Source organism: Callionymus lyra, chromosome 13 (assembly GCF_982586985.1).
Source record: "Callionymus lyra chromosome 13, fCalLyr1.hap1.1, whole genome shotgun sequence".
Lineage (NCBI taxonomy): Eukaryota > Metazoa > Chordata > Actinopteri > Syngnathiformes > Callionymidae > Callionymus > Callionymus lyra.
Window position 1 is genome coordinate 443,433 of NC_141830.1, and position 17,494 is coordinate 460,926.

Below are 17,494 nucleotides of genomic sequence, written 5' to 3' on the forward strand. Positions count from 1 at the left end.
GACACTGGCGTAGACACTGACGTAGACACTGACGTAGACACTGAAGTAGACACTGAAGTAGACACTGACGTAGACACTGGCGTAGACACTGACGTAGACACTGACGTAGACACTGCAGTAGACACTGAAGTAGACACTGACGTAGACACTGACGTAGACACTGACGTAGACACTGAAGTAGACACTGAAGTAGACACTGAAGTAGACACTGACGTAGACACTGACGTAGACACTGACGTAGACACTGAAGTAGACACTGAAGTAGACACTGAAGTAGACACTGAAGTAGACACTGACGTAGACACTGAAGTAGACACTGGTGTAGACACTGAAGTAGACACTGACGTAGACACTGACGTAGACACTGAAGTAGACACTGAAGTAGACACTGAAGTAGACACTGGAGTAGACACTGGAGTAGACACTGGAGTAGACACTGAAGTAGACACTGAAGCAGACACTGACGTAGACACTGAAGTAGACACTGAAGTAGACACTGACGTAGACACTGACGTAGACACTGACGTAGACACTGACGTAGACACTGACGTAGACACTGACGTAGACACTGATGTAGACACTGACGTAGACACTGAAGTGGACACTGACGTAGACACTGAAGTGGACACTGAAGTAGACACTGACGTAGACACTGAAGTAGACACTGACGTAGACACTGACGTAGACACTGAAGTAGACACTGGCGTAGACACTGACGTAGACACTGAAGTAGACACTGAAGTAGACACTGGCGTAGACACTGACGTAGACACTGACGTAGACACTGAAGTAGACACTGAAGTAGACACTGACGTAGACACTGGCGTAGACACTGACGTAGACACTGACGTAGACACTGCAGTAGACACTGACGTAGACACTGACGTAGACACTGACGTAGACACTGAAGTAGACACTGAAGTAGACACTGAAGTAGACACTGACGTAGACACTGACGTAGACACTGACGTAGACACTGAAGTAGACACTGAAGTAGACACTGAAGTAGACACTGGAGTAGACACTGGAGTAGACACTGGAGTAGACACTGAAGTAGACACTGAAGCAGACACTGACGTAGACACTGAAGTAGACACTGACGTAGACACTGACGTAGACACTGACGTAGACACTGACGTAGACACTGACGTAGACACTGACGTAGACACTGATGTAGACACTGACGTAGACACTGAAGTGGACACTGACGTAGACACTGAATTAGACACTGAAGTAGACACTGAAGTAGACACTGAAGTAGACACTGAAGTGGACACTGAAGTGGACACTGACGTAGACACTGAAGTAGACACTGGCGTAGACACTGAAGTAGACACTGAAGTAGACACTGAAGTAGACACTGACGTAGACACTGAAGTAGACACTGAAGTAGACACTGAAGTAGACACTGACGTAGACACTGAAGTAGACACTGAAGTAGACACTGACGTAGACACTGAAGTAGACACTGACGTAGACACTGACGTAGACACTGACGTAGACACTTAAGTAGACACTGAAGTAGACACTGAAGTAGACACTGAAGTAGACACTGATGTAGACACTGAAGTAGACACTGAAGTAGACACTGAAGTAGACACTGACGTAGACACTGAAGTAGACACTGAAGTAGACACTGAAGTAGACACTGAAGTAGACACTGATGTAGACACTGAAGTAGACACTGACGTAGACACTGAAGTAGACACTGACGTAGACACTGAAGTAGACACTGACGTAGACACTGACGTAGACACTGAAGTAGACACTGAAGTAGACACTGACGTAGACACTGACGTAGACACTGAAGTAGACACTGACGTAGACACTGAAGTAGACACTGAAGTAGACACTGACGTAGACACTGACGTAGACACTGAAGTAGACACTGGCGTAGACACTGAAGTAGACACTGGCGTAGACACTGACGTAGACACTGACGTAGACACTGACGTAGACACTGAAGTAGACACTGAAGTAGACACTGAAGTAGACACTGACGTAGACACTGACGTAGACACTGAAGTAGACACTGACGTAGACACTGAAGTAGACACTGAAGTAGACACTGACGTAGACACTGACGTAGACACTGACGTAGACACTGAAGTAGACACTGGCGTAGACACTGAAGTAGACACTGGCGTAGACACTGACGTAGACACTGACGTAGACACTGAATTAGACACTGAAGTAGACACTGAAGTAGACACTGAAGTAGACACTGAAGTAGACACTGAAGTGGACACTGAAGTGGACACTGACGTAGACACTGAAGTAGACACTGGCGTAGACACTGAAGTAGACACTGAAGTAGACACTGAAGTAGACACTGACGTAGACACTGAAGTAGACACTGAAGTAGACACTGAAGTAGACACTGGCGTAGACACTGAAGTAGACACTGAAGTAGACACTGAAGTAGACACTGACGTAGACACTGACGTAGACACTGACGTAGACACTGACGTAGACACTGACGTAGACACTGAATTAGACACTGAAGTAGACACTGAAGTAGACACTGAAGTAGACACTGAAGTGGACACTGAAGTGGACACTGACGTAGACACTGAAGTAGACACTGGCGTAGACACTGAAGTAGACACTGAAGTAGACACTGAAGTAGACACTGACGTAGACACTGAAGTAGACACTGAAGTAGACACTGAAGTAGACACTGACGTAGACACTGAAGTAGACACTGAAGTAGACACTGACGTAGACACTGAAGTAGACACTGACGTAGACACTGACGTAGACACTGACGTAGACACTTAAGTAGACACTGAAGTAGACACTGAAGTAGACACTGAAGTAGACACTGATGTAGACACTGAAGTAGACACTGAAGTAGACACTGAAGTAGACACTGACGTAGACACTGAAGTAGACACTGAAGTAGACACTGAAGTAGACACTGAAGTAGACACTGATGTAGACACTGAAGTAGACACTGACGTAGACACTGAAGTAGACACTGACGTAGACACTGAAGTAGACACTGACGTAGACACTGACGTAGACACTGAAGTAGACACTGAAGTAGACACTGACGTAGACACTGACGTAGACACTGAAGTAGACACTGACGTAGACACTGAAGTAGACACTGAAGTAGACACTGACGTAGACACTGACGTAGACACTGACGTAGACACTGAAGTAGACACTGAAGTAGACACTGAAGTAGACACTGACGTAGACACTGAAGTAGACACTGATGTAGACACTGAAGTAGACACTGACGTAGACACTGAAGTAGACACTGGCGTAGACACTGACGTAGACACTGACGTAGACACTGAAGTAGACACTGAAGTAGACACTGAAGTAGACACTGACGTAGACACTGACGTAGACACTGAAGTAGACACTGATGTAGACACTGAAGTAGACACTGACGTAGACACTGAAGTAGACACTGACGTAGACACTGACGTAGACACTGACGTAGACACTGAAGTAGACACTGACGTAGACACTGACGTAGACACTGAAGTAGACACTGAAGTAGACACTGACGTAGACACTGACGTAGACACTGAAGTAGACACTGACGTAGACACTGACGTAGACACTGAAGTAGACACTGATGTAGACACTGAAGTAGACACTGACGTAGACACTGAAGTAGACACTGAAGTAGACACTGACGTAGACACTGACGTAGACACTGAAGTAGACACTGAAGTAGACACTGACGTAGACACTGAAGTAGACACTGACGTAGACACTGACGTAGACACTGAAGTAGACACTGACGTAGACACTGAAGTAGACACTGACGTAGACACTGAAGTAGACACTGAAGTAGACACTGGAGTAGACACTGAAGTAGACACTGAAGTAGACACTGAAGTAGACACTGAAGTAGACACTGAAGTAGACACTGAAGTAGACACTGAAGTAGACACTGAAGTAGACACTGATATAGTCTACTTCAGTCTGACGAACAAACTACTGTCATCATGATCATCATCCTCTCAACACATCAGTGAACAGATGCAGCATCAATGCTCCTCCCATGATGCAACACTCATAGACTCAAGGACTCATTCATTCCTCGTGTTATTAAATTGTACAATTGTGAGTTCGGAGGCAGAAGTAAAAGTATCTTGATGTTCCGTGTTAGTCTTTGTTCTTTATCTTTAGACTTAGATGGTTTCATCTTGTTCTTTCTCTTTGTTCTTATTTTGATTCTTTTTTTTTTATGAAAAATTGCTGTATTTTCTGTGGATATTAGGAAAAAAATAATTTCCCGACGGACCTGCTGAGGATCAATAAAGTTCTACATAAGTTTCAGTCAAACTAGTATTTTCTCTTCACACGTTTGATTCATAGGAACGTTTTTAAACTTTTAAAATACATGATAAAATATCTTGAAAGTTGATTCACTTTCATTAAAACATGATTGTTTTTGATTAGTGTTGACGTCACGGATGAGACTCGCGCGCGCGCCTCCAGGTCACTTGAAGTTAATCGATTATAAAAACCTATGAAACGAGCTTCGGTCACGTCAGCACCTGTCAATCAATCACCTTCAGCACGCACTTCAGTCACGTCAGCACCTGCAGCGACTCACCTGTCAATCCCCGTCACCACGCGCTTCCGTGTTTTGGTTCAACTTCTTCTCTGGCCTGACTCTCTACCGCCCCCTGTGTTCGCCGCGCGCCACAGCCGCACATCCGCGCACGAGCACGTTCATCCAAACAACGTCACGAAACAGTTTGAACAACATTGTTGTGTTTATTGGTCCATGAACAGAACACGAGGTTAAAAGGTCGCGGCTCGGGGTCAACCGGGGGTCGGGTCACCGGGGTCGAGCCTCCAGCAGCAGCACCAGCAGGCGGTTCTTCAGCGAGGCCAGTCTAGAGGCGTAGTGGGTCCTCAGCACCGCGGCCACCCGGGCCTGGAGTCCACGGAGCGTCTGCTGGGCGGCGCCGGCGGACACGTTGAGCAACGCGTGGAACAGGTCCAGCCACAGGTCGCTGTGATTAAGCCTGCAGGGACACGCACACTGAGCTCACCCGGCGTCGCAGGTGCACGCACCGCTTACCTCCTGAAGGTGGCGCTGGTCCTCCAGACTCCGCCCTCGTTGACCACCTTCATGTACGTACCAAACAGCAGCGAGAAGACGGTCCCTGCGGCGCCGAACAGGTCCGTCTGCAGGACACAGTCTTACTTCCACCATCCAACACCAGAGTCAAGTACTGGACAATACTACACATATATACTTGTTACTACACTATCACAACACTAGAGTCAAGTACTGGACAATACTACACATATATACTTGTTACTACACTATCACAACACCAGAGTCAAGTACTGGACAATACTACACATATATACTTGTTACTACACTATCACAACACCAGAGTCAAGTACTGGACAATACTACACATATATACTTGTTACTACACTATCACAACACTAGAGTCAAGTACTGGACAATACTACACATATATACTTGTTACTACACTATCACAACACCAGAGTCAAGTACTGGACAATACTACACATATATACTTGTTACTACACTATTACAACACCAGAGTCAAGTACTGGACAATACTACACATATATACTTGTTACTACACTATCACCACACCAGAGTCAAGTACTGGACAATACTACACATATATACTTGTTACTACACTATCACAACACCAGAGTCAAGTACTGGACAATACTACACATATATACTTGTTACTACACTATCACAACACCAGAGTCAAGTACTGGACAATACTACACATATATACTCGTTACTACACTATCACAACACCAGAGTCAAGTACTGGACAATACTACACATATATACTTGTTACTACACTATCACAACACCAGAGTCAAGTACTGGACAATACTACACATATATACTTGTTACTACACTATCACAACACCAGAGTCAAGTACTGGACAATACTACACAGATATACTTGTTACTACACTATCACAACACCAGAGTCAAGCACTGGACAATACTACACATATATACTTGTTACTACACTATCACAACAGCAGAGTCAAGTACTGGACAATACTACACATATATACTTGTTACTACACTATCACGACACCAGAGTCAAGTACTGGACAATACTACACATATATACTTGTTACTACACTATCACAACACCAGAGTCAAGTACTGGACAATACTACACATAAATACTTGTTACTACACTATCACAACACCAGAGTCAAGTACTGGACAATACTACACATATATACTTGTTACTACACTATCACAACACCAGAGTCAAGTACTGGACAATACTACACAGATATACTTGTTACTACACTATCACAACACCAGAGTCAAGTACTGGACAATACTACACATATATACTTGTTACTACACTATCACAACACCAGAGTCAAGTACTGGACAATACTACACATATATATACTTGTTACTACACTATCACAACACCAGAGTCAAGTACTGGACAATACTACACATAAATACTTGTTACTACACTATCACAACACCAGAGTCAAGTACTGGACAATACTACACATATATACTCGTTACTACACTATCACAACACCAGAGTCAAGTACTGGACAATACTACACATATATACTTGTTACTACACTATCACAACACCAGAGTCAAGTACTGGACAATACTACACATATATACTTGTTACTACAGTATCACAACACCAGAGTCAAGTACTGGACAATACTACACATATATACTTGTTACTACACTATCACAACACCAGAGTCAAGTACTGGACAATACTACACATATATACTTGTTACTACACTATCACAACACCAGAGTCAAGTACTGGACAATACTACACATATATACTTGTTACTACACTATCACAACACCAGAGTCAAGTACTGGACAATACTACACATATATACTTGTTACTACACTATCACCACACCAGAGTCAAGTACTGGACAATACTACACATATATACTTGTTACTACACCATCACTACATAACTATAGTACATGTGTAATACTCTACACACCTGGTAGCTCCATGGTCGTCTGCTCAGCATCTCTGTGCACTGAAAGCCTGACGTCTCACACCTGGCAGTGAAGGCAGTTCCCGGCGGGAAGAGACGCAGGTCGATGCTCTGACCGTAGTCGATCAGAACCAGACCGTGGTCCAGGCTCTCTGGGTCCAAACACTGGTTGTCCAGGAACCTAGGATGAAGACGTGAGAAGCGGCCGGTGACGGACTGGGAGCGTCGACTCACCTCTTTCCCAGCAGGAAGTTGTCGGGCTTGACGTCGGCGTGAAGGATGTTGATGCGATGAAGGACCTGCAGTGAGTTCAGGATGCAGGACGTGAAGTAGAGAACGAGCGGCTGCGGCATCACGCGCTCCGGCAGAGCCTTGTAGAGGTTGACGGTGTTCTGGAGACACAACAATGTCAACAACATGAACATACTAGTGTCAACAACATAAACATACTAGCGTCAACAACATGAACATACTAGCGTCAACAACATGAACATACTAGCGTCAACAACATGAACATACTAGCGTCAACAACATAAACATACTAGTGTCAACAACATAAACATACTAGTGTCAACAACATAAACATACTAGTGTCAACAACATAAACATACTAGTGTCAACAACATAAACATACTAGTGTCAACAACATAAACATACTAGTGTCAACAACATAAACATACTAGTGTCAACAACATAAACATACTAGTGTCAACAACATAAACATACTAGTGTCAACAACATAAACATACTAGTGTCAACAACATGAACATACTAGCGTCAACAACATAAACATACTAGCGTCAACAACATAAACATACTAGCGTCAACAACATAAACATACTAGTGTCAACAACATAAACATACTAGCGTCAACAACATAAACATACTAGCGTCAACAACATGAACATACTAGTGTCAACAACATAAACATACTAGTGTCAACAACATGAACATACTAGTGTCAACAACATAAACATACTAGTGTCAACAACATAAACATACTAGCGTCAACAACATGAACATACTAGCGTCAATAACATAAACATACTAGCGTCAACAACATAAACACACTAGCATCAATAACATGAACATACTAGCATCAACAACATAAACACACTAGCGTCAATAACATGAACATACTAGCGTCAACAACATGAACATACTAGCGTCAATAACGTAAATGCACAAACTAGCGTCAATAACATGAACATACTAGCGTCAACAACATAAACGCACAAACTAGCGTCAATAACATGAACATACTAGCGTCAATAACGTAAACGCACATACTAGCGTCAACAACATAAACATACTAGCGTCAACAACGTAAACGCACATACTAGCGTCAATAACATAAACGCACAAACTAGCGTCAATGACATAAACACACAAACTAGCGTCAATGACATAAACGCACATACTAGCGTCAATAACATAAACACACATACTAGCGTCAACGACATAAACGCACATACTAGCGTCAATAACATAAACACACATACTAGCGTCAATAACATAAACACACATACTAGCGTCAACAACGTAAACGCACATACTAGCGTCAACAACATAAACGCACATACTAGCGTCAATAACATAAACACACATACTAGCGTCAATAACATAAACACACATACTAGCGTCAATAACATAAACGCACATACTAGCGTCAACAACATAAACACACATACTAGCGTCAATAACATAAACACACATACTAGCGTCAACGACATAAACGCACATACTAGCGTCAATAACATAAACGCACATGCTAGCGTCAATAACATAAACATACTAGCGTCAACAACATAAACGCACATGCTAGCGTCAATAACATAAACATACTAGCGTCAACAACATAAACGCACATGCTAGCGTCAATAACATAAACATACTAGCGTCAATAACATAAACGCACATACTAGCGTCAATAACATAAACGCACATACTAGCGTCAATAACATAAACGCACATACTAGCGTCAATAACGTAAACGCACATACTAGCGTCAACGACATAAACGCACATACTCGCGTCAACAACGTAAACGCACATACTAGCGTCAATAACGTAAACGCACATACTAGCGTCAATAACGTAAACGCACATACTAGCGTCAATAACATAAACGCACATACTAGCGTCAATAACGTAAACCCACATACTAGCGTCAACAACGTAAACCCACATACTAGCGTCAATAAGATAAACGCACATACTAGCGTCAATAACATAAACGCACATACTAGCGTCAATAACATAAACGCACATACTAGCGCCAACAACGTAAACGCACATACTAGCGTCAATAACATAAACGCACATACTAGCGTCAATAACATAAACGCACATACTAGCGTCAATAACATAAACGCACATACTAGCGTCAATAACATAAACGCACATACTAGCGTCAACAACATAACGCACATACTAGCGTCAATAACATAAACGCACATACTAGCGTCAACAACATAAACGCACATACTACCGTCAACAAAATAAACGCACATACTAGCGTCAATAACATAAACGCACAAACAAACGTCAATAACATAAACGCACATACAAACAAACTTCAATAAAACAAACTCTAACTTAAGTGTCCCATGACCAGCAGTCCCATGACCAGCAGTCCCATGACCAGCAGTACCATGACCAGCAGTACCATGACCAGCAGTCCAATGACCAGCAGTACCATGACCAGCAGTCCCATGACCAGCAGTACCATGACCAGCAGTCCCATGACCAGCAGTCCCATGACCAGCAGTCCCATGACCAGCAGTACCATGACCAGCAGTCCCATGACCAGCAGTCCCATGACCAGCAGTACCATGACCAGCAGTCCCATGACCAGCAGTACCATGACCAGCAGTCCCATGACCAGCAGTCCCATGACCAGCAGTCCCATGACCAGCAGTACCATGACCAGCAGTCCCATGACCAGCAGTCCCATGACCAGCAGTACCATGACCAGCAGTCCCATGACCAGCAGTCCCATGACCAGCAGTCCAATGACCAGCAGTCCCATGACCAGCAGTCCCATGACCAGCAGTCCCATGACCAGCAGTCCCATGACCAGCAGTACCATGACCAGCAGTCCCATGACCAGCAGTACCATGACCAGCAGTACCATGACCAGCAGTACCATGACCAGCAGTCCCATGACCAGCAGTACCATGACCAGCAGTACCATGACCAGCAGTCCAATGACCAGCAGTCCCATGACCAGCAGTACCATGACCAGCAGTACCATGACCAGCAGTACCATGACCAGCAGTCCAATGACCAGGAGTCCAATGACCAGCAGTCCCATGACCAGCAGTACCATGACCAGCAGTCCAATGACCAGCAGTACCATGACCAGCAGTACCATGACCAGCAGTACCATGACCAGCAGTCCCATGACCAGCAGTCCCATGACCAGCAGTACCATGACCAGCAGTCCCATGACCAGCAGTCCCATGACCAGCAGTACCATGACCAGCAGTCCAATGACCAGCAGTACCATGACCAGCAGTCCCATGACCAGCAGTCCCATGACCAGCAGTCCCATGACCAGCAGTCCCATGACCAGCAGTCCCATGACCAGCAGTCCCATGACCAGCAGTCCCATGACCAGTAGTCCCATGACCAGCAGTACCATGACGTACCAGCAGGGTGCCGAGCTCGTGCAGGTCTCCCAGCAACACGCTGCCGTTGTCAAACATGTGGGCAGAGCTGACGCGGCTGAACAGGTGGCGCTCTTGAGGCTGCAGTCGAGAGTCCAGCTGGGTCTGGATGTAGAACTCCCACCGACTGGCGGGTTTCTGGACCTGCAGTGAGTGACAGGCTCACATGAACGACTGCACAAGAACCCCCTGCAGAGCGCCCTCACCTTCAGGACCATCTTCTCGGAGGTCAGCAGGTCTCTGGCCCGGTACACTTTCGCGAACGCTCCTTCTCCCAGAACACAGTCCACCTGCAGCGCTGTGGACCCTGCACAAGACACGTCAACATGAAGACCAGGCCAGTGGGTCGTGGTAGAGTCTCACCAATGCTGATGGTGGTCTTGGGACGGATGCGGGGGATGTTGCCGGTCCAGGTGACGCAGCGAGGGTGAGCAGACAGAGGCGGGGTTATGGAGGCCAGAAGGTTGGTGATCAGCTGACTGTCCCAGGGGTCGTCCAGAAGGTTGACCAGATCTCCACCAGAGTTGCCCTGTGGTTCTGGGCTCATGGGCACGTCGGCACACAGACGGGACTTCTGTTCTGGGCTCATGGACACGTCGGCACACAGACGGGACTTCTGTTCTGGGCTCATGGGCACGTCGGCACACAGACGGGACTTCTGTTCTGGGCTCATGGGCACGTCGGCACACAGACGGGACTCGCACACCGGTCTTGAAGGACTGCGAGGAGAACCGGAGAGTCTCTCCAGGTCCTCCCGAGCAGTCAGAGGGTTGCTCCCTGGACAGACAGACGGTCCCGGAGAAGGAACTGGGTTGCCAGGGCTCATGTAGACCTCCCAGCCGGGCCCAGCAGTCCCCCTTGAGGACTCACTAGTTCCAAGAGTTTGGTCCCTGAAAGACAGCAAAGCCGGGGGGGGACCCAGGCTCAGGTTGTGAGGAGCTGAACAGTCAACCATGATGGTCCCGACAGTCTCTTCCACCTGGACCTTCTGTGCCGGAGCGGTGCCGCCCGGCCCGTCCTCTGCTGGACTCTGCTCCATGATGGGACTGAGCAAAGACAGCGTCAGAACAGCGAGAGACTTGCACAGAACCGGAGCTCGGTCACACCTGAGTTTCCTCGATGGCCGTCGGCTGAAGGCTGCGTCTTCAGGGTCCACCTGGCTGCTGGCGTCTGTGAGGAAACGTCATCTTCGTAAACGTGACACAAAACAAACCTGCACGAGGTCGTACCTGGACCCGGGTAGAAGCCGGCGCTGACGGGAGTCTGGTGCGTGGCGGGCGTGGACACCAGCGCGGCCCACATGGCGAAGTCCCTGGTGCTGTTGGGACACGGCGCCACAGAGTTCACAGAGCTGTCCCCGGCTCCCCATGTGGTCTCGTCCGGGGTCAGGTCTGAGGAGGTCACCTGGGCACAAACGATGAAGGTCACCTTGACAACTCCATTCGGTTGGGGACTCACGGTGGCGCTCACGGTTCTGCTCACAGGGATTGGGGCCAGAACTCTGCTGGTCCTGGACTTGTTTGAAGCAGCAGCAGCAGCAGCAGCAGCACTGGCAGCAGAACATCAGTTCAGTCTGGACCAGAATGTTGCGCAGTGGTCAGTGGACTCACCCTGCATTCTCCTTGTCCTCCTCGTCCTGGAAGATGGTGAAATGGTTGGCAGCAGCTGGCTTGACGGTTGCAGCACCAGCAGGACCTTGAGAGCCCAGAAGAAGTCAAAATATAAATATAATAATTGAATCTTTTCCACACTGTAAGGATTCATTCAATATGTTTTATTTGTCGTCTTAAATCTCGTTTTATCCGAGGGTCAAAGGTCAACATCTGGCTTCCATATAAACAAGCTTAAGAATCCTTTCACTGGTTCAAAGACTCACCAGCAGAGGGTCCAGGAAGGAAGGAGGACTCCAAGGAGTCGCTCAGTAACGTCGGGGCCTGAAACATGTCCATGATCACGTCTAGCAGAAGAAGGACAGGTGAGAGGCGTCAACATCACAACATCTGGACGCTCTCACCCAGAGCTTCCCGAGTGTTGACTGTGGGCGACGGCAGAACTCTGGAGGGCGTGGCCCCGGAGAACCCAAAGGAGGTGTTGGGAGTGACGTGGGTCAGGCCGGCAGCTGCGTCCTGGGACACTGGGACAGACAGGGACAGTTGGCAGACATTCAGAAGGACCAGGACTTGAACCTACAGTTCAGCTTCTCCTCGAGGCCCGGAGCAGTCTCGCACCTGCAACAGAAGGCAGCGGTCGGCATGGTAACAAAGACTTCAGACTGGACACTCACTGGTTGGTGGTCCTGTCCCAGGACCTGCAGGACAGCGGTCCTCTGGCCGCACTGTGGGGACCCGTCACAGGAACCGAGCCATCGGGGTCCGTGGCTGCCTCACCAGCCTGCAGCAGAATCAAGATGTTTGGTCTGAGGCACGGCGGGAAGGTCAGGGGTCACACACATTTCCTAGACTCGCCTTCTTCTCTCCGAAGACATCCAGCTGCTGCTGAACCACCTCCAGCTCACACTTGAGCTGCTTGATGACCTCCTGCATGACCGTCCCTTCTCCTGGAACAAAGAGGATCAAGACCATGAGCTGCGATGCCTAGTACCGGAGGTCCACACCCTCCTGGGTCATCAGCTACTTTAAGAGAAAACTAGTATTTCTGAGCACGTGCGGTGACCTCCTGAGATCCATGCAGTGAGCACCTCACCTTTCACTTGCTCCGCCCCCTTTTTCTTCTCTTGGATCCGGCTGAAGTACCTTCTGGCTCGGAGTTCTTCAAAACAAAGCTCAGAGCCGTCATGGTCCAGACCGGGTTCAGAGTACGCCGCCAGCGTCTTAGAACTGGGACCAAGGACGACTGGGACCGTGTCGGAGCGCGAGATGCTGTGGGCGCAGGAGACTCGGTTGAAGTCCTCACAGGTCAAATAAAGATCTGGACCAAGAAGCTGGTGTTGAAACAGTCATTGAGCCCTTCAAAGGTCACCGTGAGCATACGAGACACGTGTCAAGACATCATGTTGTTTCACCTGGGAACACCTCAGTGTTGTCCAAGAAGAGCTAGAAGAGGTTCCTGGACCTCGTCACACATGAGGATATGACAGTTCTGTGTGCTAAAAGGTGTTGGACGGGTCAGCACTCACATGATGGTTTCCGTGATTCCAGGTTTGTAGAAAAACTCAACAGGTGCCTGGAAGATGTGAGAGTGAGTATGTTTGCAAGACAACACGTGAACATCCTTCAGCTTCCTGGACCGCCTCCTCAGACCCTCGTGACTTCCACTCACCTGATTTTCTCTGAAGGTGGCCCTCTGGTTATGGACCCGGGAATCCTGTAGCGGGTTCCGAGCTGCTGAAACCAAAAAATAAAGTAGAAGGCAACGCTGCATCAACAGGTGTTTCAAACGTCTTACCCGGAAGAACGTTCTGGACCAGCGTTCTGCTCTCAAACATCCTGCAGAGGAGAACAGGAGACAATCAGTTTCAAGAGGAACCACACAGACGTTCTTGATGCCGAGACAGTTGAGCAGGAGAGAGTTTCAGCAACAACATGATGCTGGACCAAGAACTCTCGAAATCAGAAGAGGAAATTAGTTCCACAAATTGAGCGAGGGTTTGGGATAGATGGACAGACCAGGGTCACAAAGCGCTTAAACAATCCAAACAATACCTAATCAAATATATACTAAAATCAAGGAAAAGCCTGTAGAATGAAAGTGTCTTGAGATGTTTCTTGAAGGAGTCAGTAGATCATCAAACACAGATGTTTCTTGAAGGAGTCAGTAGATCATCAAACACAGATGTTTCTTGAAGGAGTCAGTAGATCATCAAACACACATGTTTCTTGAAGGAGTCAGTAGATCATCAAACACAGATGTTTCTTGAAGGAGTCAGTAGATCATCAAACACACATGTTTCTTGAAGGAGTCAGTAGATCATCAAACACACATGTTTCTTGAAGGAGTCAGTAGATCATCAAACACAGAGATGGTTCCAAAGCTTAGGAGCAACAGTCTGGAAGGATTTCTCTCCTCTGGTCCTGAACCTTGTGCGAGGAACCATCATCAGATTCTGATCCACAGACCTCAGAGCCCGAGCTGGGGTGTAAGGCTGGATCAGATCATGAAGGTCTGACCATGAAGAGATCTGAAAGTAAGAACCCGAATTTTACAGTTGAATCTGAAAGAAACTGGAAGCCAGTGAAGAGTTTGAAGGAGAAATGTGAGTTCTTCTACTAGAGCAGCTCAGAGTTTTGTATGAACTGCGGGCCTCTGGGGCTCAGTTGGATCAACAGAGCAGTAGAGCTGGATGTCATCAGCAAACATGTGGAAGAAACATCAGGATTTAACCAGAGGACTCAGGTACAAACAATAAAGGACCCAGAACAGAACCTTGAGGGACTCCACACAACAGATGATTCAGACCTCATTTGATTGACAGATGAAACAGAAGGTATGATGAGAACCACTGGAACACAGACCCAGACAGTCTTCATCCCTCAGTCTTCTCAGCAGGATCTGGTTCAGTGTCCAGTGACATACTGGACACTTTCAGTAAGTCCATCTCTGTAGATGTTTACGGAAGCCAGACTGAAACTTCTACTGGATGTCGCTCTGATCCAGGAACAGCTGCTCAGACACCACCTTCTCCAAGATCTTGGACAAGAATGAAGATCAGAAATAGGCCCGAAATGACTGAGGTCAGTCGGGTCCAAGCCTTGCTTTTTGAGCAAAGGCCCCACCAGATCTCTCCTAGAACCTGGACATTGTGCCTTTAACTGATTATGGACCATGTTGGAAACATGGAGGATCTGATTCATATCCTTACTGCAAATCAGCTCAGTGAGACCATAAGGTCCTCCTCTGAGAGAGAACTTCACAAGACAAGATACCAGACCAACTCCCTGGAGAAAAGATAACTAGTGTGAGTCAGATACCGGTACTCATGGAGCAGGGTCTCTGCTGGCTGGGCCTGGTTCTCCATGGCTTTCTTGTACACGGCGTCAGCCTGCTCCCTCTGATCCTTCTGCTCCAGGTCCTGGGCCCAGGCAAGGTAGAATGAGGCAGTTTTGGTGCCCACGCCGCGACTGAACATGTTGCTGAACATAGCTGCTGGTTCTGCATGGAAAATGGCCTGGAGAGAAAATATGATTCAGGCTTTGTTGCCTTCACACCAAGGAGGGCCCGGGAAACACTATTTACACATCTAATGCAGTAGTTGACAAATCTGATGTCATTGGCATAACGCTTGACGTTCAAGAGTCTCTCCACCAAACGGTCCAGAACCTGCCCCATGCTGTCCCGGTCAGGGTACTTCTTCTCCAGGAACTCCACAAACCTGACAGGAGAAGGGATTTCACTCAAGTATTCAAACACTGGGGATGAAACCAGGGGCGTGCTGCCAGGGTAGGCATCCGGATGAAACATCAGTCAGATCTTAAGGACTCACCTGACCCACATATCCAGAGGGTCATCTCCAAAGTAAGAACTCAAAGAACATTCAAAATGCCTGCAAACAGAGGGGAGGTGGAGGAGAAGGTTCAGGTTAGGAATTGCAGTCGGAACCCGTTTGCTATTTGCCCTTTAAAATATGGAATCATCAGGAATTATGTAAATAAAGTTCCTCTTGTTAAACTGGTATGGCGTGTTTTCCTTTTGTAAGGGGTTTCCTGACAACAGTGTTGCCATCAGTCTCTGTAGAGCAGAAGCTCAAACCATGTGTTTACCTGCCTCACACCTGTCGTCAACTAGAGACAAAAGGATGAATCCTTTGTTCGGATGCGTGTCCCTGGAGATATAAGGAGGAAACAAATACTAACGTCGTACTTCATCATTGAATTCTAGTGTTTATTATTGGGCTCCATGTTTATCATGACGGAGCCGAATAAATACACGTACAAACACGAATACTTACTAGTCTTTCCGTAAAATAACAGTCGAACCTTTATTCAAGAATGTATTTATGTAAATTAACAATAGACGAAACAACTTTGACACTCAGAGTCTCCATGAAATGATCAACTTTGAAATGATTTGTTTTGACGTTTAAGAAGGTGTTTTGTACTGGAGTTCACTTTTATTATTTAACAGCTTTATTTTCATCCGATTTAGGATCGATTTCTATTCCATTTATCCGTAGTTTTCTCGAGAAACGTGACGTTATCATGACATAACGAGATATTTACATAAACCTAGTTTAAACAGTCGCTGCTTTGAGGACAATATTGCGTTTATTTCATACGTCATAACGAGACACAGTTAAAGAATACTATACATTATATACATTATTACTATACATTGCTGACCCAACTATATTGTTATCTACAGTCAGCTATTTAACCTACAATCTTAAAAGGTATGGCAAGAGAAAGAAGGAGGAGAAAGTACCACAACATTGTAACTACTAGCTAACGCTAAAGCTAACGCTACTAGCCGGGGCTCACTTACTGTAAATGCACGGCGACGTCCATGTTGTCAAACACCGACGCGTCTAACGTCTTATTTACGCCTCTTTGTAACTTGAAAATAATCCAAACATTAATCTGTGCTAGTTACTAGTTACTAGTTACTAGTTACTAGCTATTAGCTACTAGCTGTTTTGCTTTTTTCCGCTTTCAAAATTCGCGCTCAGTAAAAAAAAAAAAAAAAACTCGTCGCGTTGCTTTTACGTCACCAACCACGTGACGATGCAGTTCAATTCCTTTTTTGTTGCGTTATTATTATTATTATTCAAAGTGATCAGAATTTAAAAAATCGGTCGATATTTTTTAAGATAAACACAAAATAAAAATTACTGACGCACTTAAAAAGAAAAACGGGTCGTTTTTTTTA

At 46.3% G+C, this 17,494-nt stretch overlaps 2 protein-coding genes across 7 annotated transcripts in view; both read right to left on the reverse strand.

Annotated features, from left to right (window-relative positions):
- pex7 (peroxisomal biogenesis factor 7) overlaps window positions 1–4,614 on the reverse strand; it is a 32,531-nt gene extending 27,917 nt beyond the window's left edge. Inside the window, exon 1 of one of the 3 annotated variants that reach the window (XM_087805789.1) lies at window positions 4,586–4,614. The gene's annotated coding sequence lies outside the window, so the exon portion shown is untranslated. Of the gene's footprint in view, window positions 1–4,571 lie in introns of all 3 variants that reach the window. The other 2 variants (XM_087805788.1, XM_087805790.1) reach the window with 2 other exon arrangements.
- Window positions 4,615–4,781: 167 nt separating this feature from the next.
- On the reverse strand, window positions 4,782–17,274 carry bub1 (BUB1 mitotic checkpoint serine/threonine kinase). 4 transcript variants are annotated; one of them, XM_087805522.1, is made up of 24 exons: window positions 17,111–17,274; window positions 16,113–16,172; window positions 15,866–16,001; window positions 15,601–15,797; window positions 14,078–14,118; window positions 13,952–14,013; window positions 13,809–13,855; window positions 13,376–13,551; window positions 13,123–13,229; window positions 12,957–13,063; window positions 12,863–12,900; window positions 12,687–12,806; window positions 12,549–12,629; window positions 12,283–12,367; window positions 12,143–12,221; window positions 11,902–12,076; window positions 11,779–11,842; window positions 11,036–11,718; window positions 10,879–10,979; window positions 10,655–10,816; window positions 7,236–7,393; window positions 7,005–7,182; window positions 5,060–5,166; window positions 4,782–5,003 (listed from the first exon to the last, which is right to left on the reverse strand). In XM_087805522.1, exons 1-24 carry the CDS (start codon window positions 17,131–17,133, stop codon window positions 4,814–4,816), a joined length of 3,177 nt encoding a protein of 1,058 aa, XP_087661648.1. In that variant the 5' UTR covers window positions 17,134–17,274; the 3' UTR covers window positions 4,782–4,813. The 4 variants fall into 4 exon arrangements, with proteins under 4 accessions (XP_087661648.1, XP_087661650.1, XP_087661649.1 ...); XM_087805524.1 differs by having other exon boundaries at window positions 13,138–13,229; window positions 13,952–14,016; XM_087805523.1 differs by having other exon boundaries at window positions 12,155–12,221; window positions 13,952–14,016.
- Window positions 17,275–17,494: the final 220 nt, after the last annotated feature.